We start from the raw sequence: 11,112 nt of genomic DNA on the forward strand, positions 1-11,112 counted from the left end.
GTGGTCCAACTCCTCTGGGTCCTCAACGGCCCTCCCTTCCCTCCTGACCCAGTGGGACCTCTGTCATCGTCATCTCAGCTCTGAGGGTGGCCCGACCCTCATGCTCCTTCATCAGGGCATCGCCAACGACCCCAGGGACCCTGACCTGTGACCGTGTCTCCCTGTGCCCCACATGTCCCCTCAGTGGACCCCAGGACCCTCATTCACTGCCTGCATATCTAGAGCCTCCTTCCCAGTTACGGGAGGCCTCAGCCCTTCCCATGGACTCCATCTCCCCCTCCCCACACTCATCCCTTTTCCTGGGTCCAGCGCCTCCCATGAAAATGCCAGTCCCTCAGTCCCTCTGTCTCAGGACCCCCCTTCATTCCTGAGCCAGGCGTCTCCTCTCCTTACCCCTCTCCCATTTTCCCTGCTTAACCCTTCCTTCTCTCTTCTATGGGGTCTCCCAGAGTATTCACAGCCCTCCACCCCCTCTCGGATACTACCGGCCCCTCAGACCTTCTGTGCACAACTGGGGGACCCCCCAACACACACACACTTGCTCTGTATCAGTTCCTCGTGTCCCTCACCGCGTACTCCAGGGGTATCATCGCCCTCCCTGGAGCCCCTCCCCGCGGGCCTCGGACCCTCCCAGCAACCCCTTCCTCGGGCTCCCAGGGGTCCCCCTGAACCCCTCCCCCTACAGCCTCGCCAAACCACCCAGCCCGTGGCCGCTGTTTACAAGGACACGCGCTTCCTGACAGTGACGCGAGCCGCCTCCTCCCCTTCCCCACGCTCCCGGAGGGGGGTGCGGGCCCGGCTCGCGCGGCGGCCAATCAGCGCGCGCTTCCGCAGCTGACAATCGCCGTATAAAGGCGCGTGGCTCGGGCGGAGCGGCCTGGACCTTGAGCGCGGCAGGCTAGCGTCGGAGCCGGCGGACAGGGGGGACCCGGGGGAAGCGACACAGAGAAGGCGAGCGCACCCGAGCGGGGCCGAGGGGCTCGCGAAGCCGCACCGAGCTCCCGCGCACGGCAGCCGGCGGGCCTCTCCCGATCGGCGCCAGCCCCGGAACGTGCTTCCCGGCGCCCAGTGCTTCCAGCCACCGCCGAGGACAGCGCACCGCTCGCTCGCAGCAGCGAGGCCCGGGGCGGCCCCGCAGGGACCTCCCCAAACCGCCCGGGCCGCCCGGATGTGCACTAAAATGGAACAGCCCTTCTACCACGACGACTCATACGCAGCGGCGGGATACGGCCGGGCCCCGGGCGGCCTCTCTCTACACGACTACAAACTCCTGAAGCCCAGCCTGGCGCTCAACCTGACCGACCCTTACCGAGGTCTGAAAGCACCCGGGGCGCGGGGCCCGGGCCCGGAGGGCAGCGGGGGTGGCAGCTACTTCTCCGGCCAGGGCTCGGACACCGGCGCGTCGCTCAAGCTCGCCTCCTCCGAGCTGGAGCGCCTGATCGTCCCCAACAGCAACGGCGTGATCACGACGACGCCCACGCCCCCGGGACAGTACTTTTACCCTCGCGGGGGCGGCAGCAGCGGAGGCGCGGGGGGCGCGGGGGGCGGCGTCACCGAGGAGCAGGAGGGTTTCGCCGACGGCTTTGTCAAAGCCTTGGACGACCTGCACAAGATGAACCACGTGACGCCCCCCAACGTGTCCCTGGGCGCCAGCGGGGGGGCCCCGGCGGGGCCTGCGGGTGTCTATGCCGGCCCGGAGCCGCCTCCCGTCTACACCAACCTCAGCAGCTACTCCCCAGCCTCGGCGCCCTCCGGAGGCGCCGGGGCCGCCGTTGGGACCAGCAGTTCGTACCCGACGGCCACCATCAGCTACCTCCCCCACGCGCCGCCCTTCGCCGGCGGCCACCCGGCGCAGCTGGGCCTGGGCCGCGGCGCCTCCGCCTTCAAGGAAGAACCGCAGACCGTGCCCGAGGCGCGCAGCCGCGACGCCACGCCGCCGGTGTCTCCCATCAACATGGAAGACCAGGAGCGCATCAAAGTGGAGCGCAAGCGGCTGCGGAACCGGCTGGCGGCCACCAAGTGCCGGAAGCGGAAGCTGGAGCGCATCGCGCGCCTGGAGGACAAGGTGAAGACGCTCAAGGCCGAGAACCTGGGGCTCTCGAACACTGCCGGCGTCCTCCGGGAGCAGGTGGCCCAGCTCAAACAGAAGGTCATGACCCATGTCAGCAACGGCTGCCAGCTGCTGCTAGGGGTCAAGGGACACGCCTTCTGAGCACCCCTGCCCCCTACGGACATCCCACCCCCCAGCCTGGACGGCTGGGCGCGCGCCTACCACCGGGTGAGGGTGCAGACGGTGGGCACCCGCCCCGGGGCATGGGGACGCCGAAAACCACACTGGACTCCTGCCCGCCCGCTCTGCGCCCAGCCCTTCCACCTTAACGTTTACAAGCCCCCCTTCCACTTTTTTTTTGTATTTTTTTTTTCTGCTGAAAACGAACTCGATTCATATTGAATATAATATATTTGTGTATTTAACAGGGAGGGGAGGAGGGGGCGATCGCGGCGGAGCTGGCCCCGCCGCCCGGTACTCAAGCCCGCGGGGACACTGGGGAGGGGACCCCTGCCCCCTACCCTCCCCCTCTGCACCGTACTGTGGAGAAGAAACACGCACTTAGTCTCTAAAGAGTTTATTTTAAAATGTGTTTGTGTGTGTGTGTGTTTGTTGTTCTGACTTTTTATTGAATCTATTTAAGTAAAAAAAAAAGGTTCTTTATTAATTTGTTTGTCTTTTTTTCCAAGCCGGGCGGGCGGAGGTGGGAGAGGACGGGGATGCCCCCACCCGGCCGCTGTTTGTGGTTCGCTTCGGTATCTGTCCCCTCGCCCGCGCCGCCCAAGCACCTCGCGACCCCAGCCCGGCCAGGGTGTCCGCCCCGCTCGCGGTCCCGGGTCCCGGGGCCGGAAAGTCCAGGGCGAGGACGCGGTCCAGCCTCCGCACACCTGGGGCAGGATGCCTGCGGCGAGGCGCGCAGTGCGCAGGCGCGGCCCCACCCAGTCGCGCGCGCCGGGGCTTTCCCTGTTGACGCCACGGAAGCGCTGCCCATATATGGCCGGATTCTGTCCAGTGACGCGACCGCGGTCTCCGGGCAGATTCCGGGAATCCCCTCCCCCGCTCTGCCCGGCAAGGGCCGCGGCGCCCGGAAGGAGGCCGGGATTTTCCCAGGCGGGCGGCTGCCTGGGCCCGGAAAGCCCCAGGCCTGGGTCCAGGGCGTCCGTGGTGGGTGGGCCGCGCTCCCGGGTCCAGGGAGCCGCCCCAGAGCCTCCCGCCTCCGGCTGGCGCCCGGGCCCCGCCGCGCCCACGCTGTCTGACCTGACCCGGGTGGGGGTTTGCTGCTGCCCGCGCGTTTGCCGCCGCGGTCCCCCTCACCTCCGCCAGGAAGGGCGGCGCCCGCCTGCCAGTTTCCCCTCCCGGTGCCAGGCCAGCATCGGGGCGACTGCCAAGTCTGGTCCTGCCGGGGTGGCTGGCCAGGCCGCCGCGCGCCTCCGTCGCTCTGGCGCGGGGCGCCTTTCCCCGCAGCTGTGACTGGTCTGTGGGCAGCTAGTGGACGCAGCCTCGGAGCTGGCAGCACTCAGAACAGCAGAGACACCAGCCCACAGGGGCTGGATGGACAGAACAGACACTTCATTCATTTCTAAAGTCCTGAACAGCCCAGCCCTGGAGACACAGCCTAGACCACAGCAGGCAGATAGACAATAAACACGGAAAGAATGACCCCGAGATGGTGGCAAGTGCTAGGAAAAGAAGACACAGGTGAAAGCGGGGCAGGGCAGAGGAGCTGCTTTGGAGAACAGATGGGGGACATAGACCTTTAATGAGACCAGATTTGAAGCCCGGCCCCGGAAGAACCTGGGTAACAGCATTCTGGGCAGAGGGAGCACGTGCAGTTCCTGTGGCCAGAACAAGCTCAGCCTGTTAAGGAACAATAAGAAGCCAGTGTGCCTGGAATAGAATAAACCAGGAGGGTGGAGCTGAGGTCAGGGAAGACCACACAGGGCCTTGGGGAGAAGTGCCGATAAAATTCCAAGGCTGAGATTAGTGACTTCGGTGGGTATTGGGCTGGGCAGCAATATTAATAATGGGTCTGGATTAAATGAGCTTGTCGGTCCTGTTCTGTGGAAGTAAATATGGGCTCAGGGTGGCAAAGGCACTTGCCTGGACACATACAGAATCAAACTGCACTCCTGGGAAAATTGCCTTGCTCCTGACACTGCCTCCTGCCTCCCAGCCTAACCCTCACCCTTCCACCCTAGAGGCTGACAGGCAGTTCTTTCAAACTTCAGAGGGGGCGGGGGGGGGGGGGCAGTGCTTGGTCACCAAGCACGTAGCTCAAGTTCCCACTTAAAAAAAAACGTAGCTGTTAGAGAGGAAGGGAAACACCAATTTGCTGTTCCACTTATGTATTCAGTGGTTGCTTCTGACTAGGGATCAAATCCCCAACTTTGGTGTATTTGATCTAACCCAGTGGTTGGCAAACGGCGGCTCGCGAGCCACATGCGGCTCTTTAGCCCCTTGAGTGTGGCTCTTCCACAAAATACCACGTGCGGGGGCGCACATACAGTGCAATTGAAACTTTGTGGCCCATGCGCAGAAGTCAGTATTTTGTGGAAGAGCCACACTCAAGGGGCCAAAGAGCCGCATGTGGCTCGCGAGCCACAGTTTGCCGACCACTGATCTAACCGACTGAGCTACCTGGCCAGGGCCTGGAGCTCCCACTCTTGGCTCTATTCTCAGGACTGGGTCCCCATCCTCTTTCCCATAAAACTGGTCTCTTCTTCCAGGCCCAGGAACCCTCCCTAGTAACCATTCACTGGGCCCTGAGCTTTATATACTTTATCTCTTATTTTTATTTTTGTTAATCCTCATTCGAGGATATTTTTCCATTGATTTTTAGGGAGAGTGGAAAAGAGGGAAAGATAGAAACACATCATTTGGTTGCCTCCTGCATGAGCCCTGACCAGGGAGGAGCCTGCAACCAAGGCATGTGCCCTTGATCGGAATTGAACCCGGGACTCTGGCCTGCAGGCTGAGGCTCTAGCCACTGAGCCAAATCGGCTAGGGCCATACTTTTCTCTTTTAACATGCATGGTGATCTGGCTTGGTTGTCTTTATTTCCATTTTCCTGATGAAGAAAACAGGAAAGATCACATCTCTTAAAATAACATTTGAACCAGCCTGGCTGATGGCAAGATGTGAGGACTGCCCTGCAAGGCCATGTTCAGGGACTGGCTCTTGGCAAGGGGCAAACAGCATCCCCCCCAACTGCCCTTAGGCCAAAGGTGAGAGAGAACAGTGTACATGAGGTAACACTGCCACCCTGTGGTGCAGATAAGTAACTACAGTGTCAGTTTCTCAGGCCAGAGCTTAGGGGAAGTGGGTGGGGAACATGGACTGACAAGACAGCAGAACAGACCACATCAACACAGACTCACACTGTCCCTAATACTTTATTGGTCACCTCTAGGCCTGTGCCCGGTTGGGGAGTTCCAGCAAGGGGTCACCATTCACCACTCAGCTAGGAATATAAGAAGGCCTTGGCCTAGCCCTTCAGGGTCAGGACTGAGGAATTTGAAGGGGCAGGCCTGGCCTTTCCTGGGCCAGCACAGGCACACAGGTGGGGGCCAAGAGCCGAAGCTTGGCATCTGTCGGCCAGCCTAACTGTGTTTGGAGAAGTATTCCTTGCTATCATCCACGTTGGGCTTGATCGTGTCACTACCTGGCTTCCAGTTGGCGGGACAGACTGTGGGAAGACACAAGGATGCACATGTGAGGCTACAGCCCCACAGTCAAGGTAGGGCAGCAGCGAGAGGCAAGGTGAGATCCCGAGTTGCAGAAGAAAAAGCCCAGAGCCAAGTGGTCCAGGCCCAAGACCACATGTTGACAGAAGCCCCCAAGTCCAAGTGCAGGGCTTGTAGCTGATATTTTTATTTCTTTATGGCCCCTCTAGCCCCATCTTTTTCCCTCAGCTCCACCCCTAGTAGACTTTGAGAGGCTATGGTCAAGCTGTGTCCTCCACCCACAAAGGTAGTCTGATCCAACGAATTTTATTCAAGCCTGCTGTGGCACACATCTTCTCAAATACCTTCTCTATATTACCTCCCAGCTGCCCACCCTCGTATTGGGGTATCTCCCCAATCAGACTAGAAACTTCCTGCCGATGAGGCCCTGAGCCGAACCTTCTATGGGGCCTTCACATCCATGTTACATAGGTGATAAAGCAGGCAGTGAATGTCTACATGAGTGACAGAGAGGGGCATGTGTGTGCACTCACCTTCCCCGTGCTCATCTGTGTACTGGAAGGCCTGGACCAGCCGCAGAGCCTCATCCACAGAGCGTCCCACAGGCAAATCGTTGACAGTGATCTGGCGAAGGACACCCTTGCCATCGATGATAAAGAGGCCCCTGAAGATATGAGGGTTCACAGTGAAAAGCTGGTAGCTCCCACTGGCCGGGCCGGGGGAGGGAGCACCATCTCCCTTCCAGCCACAGGGCTAATGGCAGGGAGGGCATTGCCCAAGAGTGGTCCCCTCACCCTGAGAACCCCATTACCGGTAGGCGATGCCATCCTCTTCCTTCAGCACGCCGTAATCATGGGACAAACTTCTGGTTACATCAGCCAGCAGGGGGATGTTCAAGGGGCCCAAGCCGCCCTCCTTCCGGGGGGTGTTAATCCTGGGAGTAGGGGAGACAGGGCTGGGACCTCAGGATGCCTGCCACAGCAGGGCACTCACCCTGTGGACCTGGGTGTGATAAGGGCTGGAGACGGGGTGCTGGAGGAGAGAGATAAGGGGCTTTGGAGCAAGGCCCTGGAGGGCCCACCCACTCCACCCTGATGCGGGTGCAGGGGCTGTTTCCCACAGCTGGGAAGACTAAGCTAACACTCTCATTCCAACCAAGTGGCTTCACATGTGCCGGTGGTCACCAGCCTCCTGGGGCAAAGCGCCCATCCTCCTCTCCAGCTGGGCTCTGGGGCCCAGCCCTCCACGCCCTTGAACTGGAGTTGCCACCTTCTTGAAATAGTTGCTGGAGGGAGGCTGCTTAGCCCTAAGTGAGAGAAAGCCTTTGCAACTTCACACCAAGCAACTAGATTCCAAAAGCTAATTACTGCTGTCATCATCAGTTAAGGACTTGGGCGTCATTATTTCCAATATTTTCAAGATGTGGGAAGGGAGGTGCAGAGGTTGAGCAAGGCCACACTAGAACACACAGCTGGGACCCGGTAGAGGTAGAGGTCTGGCTGCACCCCTCCCTCCCTGCGGGCCCCCACTCCTACCAAGCCAGGTGGGTGAACTGCGAGTCCACGGAGACCCCCAGCACCTCGCAGCCCAGCTTGCGGAAGTCCGCGGCGTGCTCGCTGAAGGCGATGATCTCGGTGGGGCACACGAAGGTGAAGTCCAGCGGGTAGAAGAAGAGGACCACGTACTTCCCTGGAGGAGGGGGAGGGAATGGAGAGTGAGGGCCCAGCGCCGCCGACGCGCGCGCCCCGCCCCCACCTGGGCCTCCTCCAGGCCGGCCTCACCTCTGTAGTCGGAGAGTTTCACCTCCTGGAAGGCGCCGTCCACCACGGCGGTGGCCTGGAAGTCCGGGGCGGGCTTGCCAATGCGCGCGTTGCCGGAGGCCATGACTGAAAGCTGAGACCCCCCGCCCCCTCCTGCCTGGTCAGTGCGCCCGGGAAGACCCTTGTCCTCCTTCCCAAGGTCACGCTGCGTGCTGGGCCCGGGGGCCGAGTCAGAGGGCGAAGGCAGGGGCCCTGTCCGGAACCCTCCTCGGTACCGGCTGTCCGCGGCTTCTGGACCACGGGGGACCCCTTCCTCCCGGCCAACAAGAGCGGCCCAGCCGCTGCCGCCCGGCCTCCCATGAGCAAAGTGACCTCAATGCGGTGGCGCGGGCTCGCCCCCGGGAGGAACCCCGGGAGCAGGGGGCGGGGAGCACGCCGAGCTCCGGCCTCGATTCCCCAGCCCACCCCAAGGACAAAGGCGGCCACCAAGGCGGGCGGGAAACAAAGGCGGCCAGGCCGAGGCTTGGAGAGGGCCGGAGAGGCTCCCAGGGGGCTCCCGCCAGCCCGGTGCGCTCCAGGCGTCCCTACCTGCGTGGGGGAGGATGGGACGCGCACACCAGCAGACCCGCGTGGACTCAAGTTCTCAGCGCCAAGTGAGCGCGGGGCCGCGGAGCCTTATATGCGCGGCCCGAACCGTGACGCTCAGGGAGGGGCGTGGTGACGGGAGGAGCGGTCGGGTCCACCGCCGCCGTAGGGGAGGGGGACCAGCGGCCGGGTCTGGGGGAGCCGCGCAGCCGCGGGCCGCGCCCACTGTGCCCACCCGTGAGGGCAGTGAGGGCCCCGCAGATCCCGCGCGGGGCTCGGCCCCCCGGAGCGCGCCGGGAGCGGTTGGAGTCCCGCATGGCCCGGAGCTCAACGGCGCTACTGCTGTCGCCTCTGCTGCTCCTGCTGCTGGCGACCCCGGCGCAGGTCTCCCCAGACTACCATTACTTCGGCGAGCGGGGCAAAGGCGACACTTGGGAGCAGCTGCGGCTGCAGCTTCTGGGGAAAGGTAACTGCGGGCGGGAAAGGTGCCCCATCGCCGCACTCTGCCAGCTGGCTGCAAACGGACCCTCCTCGGTGGACTTCAGATCTCCGCCCAGCCTCGCACTTGGCGGCGTCTCTTGGGCTGGTCACTTTTCTCCGGGGCTCAGTTTTCTCATCTGTAAACTGAAATAGAGACTGCCTTTCAGCCGCTTACACGTGGAGCGGGGGCGTGAGCTGGACCCAAGCAGACACATCCATAAGCACACGGGTACGTGGTAGGAAGCGCAGAGACAGAGAAAGAAGGTAGCAGGTCAGTTTCTGAAGCCTGAGCAGGCCTGGCTGAAGAAGATAGGTAACCAAGGTAGCTGACGTGACAAGAAAAGCAAAAATTGCAAAGATTTAGGGGGAAGAGTGTTGCCCCGGAGCGGGGAAAGCATGTGCCAAGGCCAAAAGGCCTGAAGGAATGTAACCGGAACCCAGATTCTGCTGCCTGCTGCCACAAAAGTCAAATTTGTGAGATAGATGCTGGTGAAAAAAGAAAGAGGTTTATTCAAGTGTTGGCCACCTGAGAAGATAGGGGACTCTTGTTGAAAAGCCTATCTGCACATCTCAGAGCGAGCCGAGGTTTTTAGAAGTTTTTTTTTTTTAATATATTTTATTGATTTTTTACAGAGAGGAAGGGAGAGAGATAGAGAGTTAGAAACATCGATGAGAGAGAAACATCGATGAGCTGCCTCCTGCACATCTCCTACTGGGGATATGCCTGCAACCCAGGTACATGCCCTTGACCGGAATCGAACCTGGGACCTTTCAGTCCACAGGCCGACGCTCTATCCACTGAGCCAAACCGGTTTCGGCTATTTTTTTTTAAAATATATTTTATTGATGTTTTTACAGAGAGGAAGAGAGAGGGATAGAGAGTTAGAAACATCGATCAGCTGCCTCTTGCACACCTCCCACTGGGTATGTGCCCACAACCAAGGTACATGCCCTTGGCCGGAATCGAACCTGGGACCCTTCAGTCTGCAGGCTGACACTCTATCCACTGAGCCAAACCGGTCAGGGGTGGCCGAGGTTTTTATAAGGAGGGAGAGGGAAAGCAGGACAAAGAGCTCAAGGGGCGGGGGCTGAAAAGTTCTCTCCTGGAACACGAGCAGAGTCCATTCTGATAAGAACCTCAAAACTGGTCAAGTGATGGTCTGGTGAGCATGATCCTGGTTTTACCACTGAAGGTCGACAATTCTCCTAGAGCTGGGATGACTGTAGGCCAGAGTCTGTATCTTCTGAGGTTAGTCCCTCTGATTCTTTTCGTTGTTGTTATTCTTAATCCTCACCTGAAGATATGTTCTTCCATTGCTTTTCAGAGAGAGTGGAAGGGAAGGGGGGGGGAGAGTATTCAATGTGAGAGAGTACCTAGGATTATTTTACAAACATGCTGTTTACCTACAAGTTACATATTCGTCCAGTCACCATCTGCAGAAACAATGTCAAAAGAATGGTGGGGTGGGTTACAGTCTATCACTGTTGCAAGAAGAATGAAAGAGGCCAGTGTTCTGTGATGGAGGTTTGGTGAGTTAAGGCCTGTCACATAGAGGCTAGGGAGAAGTCAGTCAAAGAACCGTGTGAAGGGGGGAGTGTAAGCGCTCTCCGTAAGTTGTAGTTGTTTGAAAAGTGATCACGCTCATTGTTTTTATTCCTCGAGCTAGCCCAGTGCCAGGGGCTTTAAGTATTGTTATTATGCTAATCATGTCATTTAATTTACCAACTGACAGACCTGCTGGTCAGGTGTCACTGTGCCGGCCTGACAGGCTCATGATCATGTCCCTGAAGATGAATCAGCGTCTGAGGGTGGGCACAAAGGGTGTCGTGCCACAGTTTTAACTGGCACAGGTGGGAGGTGCCAGTGTGCAGTCTCTCTGGGTCACTCACCAGCTGTGTGAGCTGGGAAGGGTGGCTTGCTCTTTCTAGGTCTGTGTCCCCACCTGGGGCTAATGGGATCATCCATGGGAGGCACCTGGCACAGAAGCACAACACTGCAAACATGAGCTATTGCTCCGCCGGTGCGGCCCATGAACCCAGGGATGTTATCGGTTTGATTTCCTCATGGCACAGACAGGTTGTGGGCTCCATCCCCAGTAGGGGGCATGCAGGAGGTAGCTGATGAATGTTTCTCTCTCATTGATGTTTCTATCCCTCTCCCTCCCTCTGTCTCTAAAATCAATTTAACAACATTAAAAACAACAACAACGAACTGTTGCTGTCAGTGTTTTTAGCCTCCTCCCTCCCTAGAGGAGGGTCTAGGGGTACATAGGTTCCCCCAAACACATACACCTGACCCTCCATCCCTAGACGCAGAGGACTCCATCCTTGGCCCGTGGGGAAAGTGGCGCTGTCTGTGCGACCTGGGCCAGCAGGAGCGCAGCCGCGAGGTGCTGGGTACAGCGCCAGATCCGGTGTTCATGGACCGCGAGGACCTGGTGCAGGTGCTGCCCTGCCGGCTACGCGATTGTTCATCCTGCAAGCCAATGGACTGCGACTGGAGGCCCTGAGTCCGGGTTAGAGGCGGGCCCAGAGGAGGCGGACCGGGTGGGCG

General features: G+C 59.7%; 3 protein-coding genes across 4 annotated transcripts; 2 read left to right on the forward strand and 1 right to left on the reverse strand.

Moving 5' to 3' along the window:
- Positions 1 to 859: 859 nt before the first annotated feature.
- On the forward strand, positions 860 to 2,640 carry JUNB (JunB proto-oncogene, AP-1 transcription factor subunit). Its single transcript, XM_059696515.1, has one exon. It carries the CDS (start codon positions 1,169 to 1,171, stop codon positions 2,210 to 2,212), a length of 1,044 nt encoding a protein of 347 aa, XP_059552498.1. The 5' UTR covers positions 860 to 1,168; the 3' UTR covers positions 2,213 to 2,640.
- Positions 2,641 to 5,428: 2,788 nt separating this feature from the next.
- On the reverse strand, positions 5,429 to 8,211 carry PRDX2 (peroxiredoxin 2). 2 transcript variants are annotated; one of them, XM_059696524.1, is made up of 6 exons: positions 8,082 to 8,211; positions 7,515 to 7,626; positions 7,269 to 7,422; positions 6,545 to 6,667; positions 6,267 to 6,397; positions 5,429 to 5,735 (listed from the first exon to the last, which is right to left on the reverse strand). In XM_059696524.1, exons 2-6 carry the CDS (start codon positions 7,615 to 7,617, stop codon positions 5,650 to 5,652), a joined length of 597 nt encoding a protein of 198 aa, XP_059552507.1. In that variant the 5' UTR covers positions 7,618 to 7,626; positions 8,082 to 8,211; the 3' UTR covers positions 5,429 to 5,649. The 2 variants fall into 2 exon arrangements, with proteins under 2 accessions (XP_059552507.1, XP_059552508.1); XM_059696525.1 differs by having other exon boundaries at positions 7,515 to 7,619; positions 8,082 to 8,179.
- Positions 8,212 to 8,285: 74 nt separating this feature from the next.
- On the forward strand, positions 8,286 to 11,096 carry THSD8 (thrombospondin type 1 domain containing 8). The gene is made up of 2 exons (XM_059696526.1): positions 8,286 to 8,544; positions 10,869 to 11,096. Exons 1-2 carry the CDS (start codon positions 8,394 to 8,396, stop codon positions 11,066 to 11,068), a joined length of 351 nt encoding a protein of 116 aa, XP_059552509.1. The 5' UTR covers positions 8,286 to 8,393; the 3' UTR covers positions 11,069 to 11,096.
- The last annotated feature ends 16 nt before the right edge of the window (positions 11,097 to 11,112 follow it).

This window comes from Myotis daubentonii, chromosome 5, assembly GCF_963259705.1.
Source record: "Myotis daubentonii chromosome 5, mMyoDau2.1, whole genome shotgun sequence".
NCBI classification, from domain to species: domain Eukaryota; kingdom Metazoa; phylum Chordata; class Mammalia; order Chiroptera; family Vespertilionidae; genus Myotis; species Myotis daubentonii.

Coding starts and splice junctions, on each gene's coding strand:
- JUNB (XM_059696515.1), top strand. CDS start 1,169: ATGTGCACTAAAATGGAACAGCCCTTCTACCACGACGACTCATACGCA.
- PRDX2 (XM_059696524.1), bottom strand. CDS start 7,617: ATGGCCTCCGGCAACGCGCGCATTGGCAAGCCCGCCCCGGACTTCCAG. Junction 7,423..7,514: donor GAAACTCTCCGACTACAGAG/GTGAGGCCGGCC, acceptor CCCCTCCTCCAG/GGAAGTACGTGGTCCTCTTC. Junction 6,668..7,268: donor CAGTTCACCCACCTGGCTTG/GTAGGAGTGGGG, acceptor CCCTACTCCCAG/GATTAACACCCCCCGGAAGG.
- THSD8 (XM_059696526.1), top strand. CDS start 8,394: ATGGCCCGGAGCTCAACGGCGCTACTGCTGTCGCCTCTGCTGCTCCTG. Junction 8,545..10,868: donor GCTGCAGCTTCTGGGGAAAG/GTAACTGCGGGC, acceptor CTCCATCCCTAG/ACGCAGAGGACTCCATCCTT.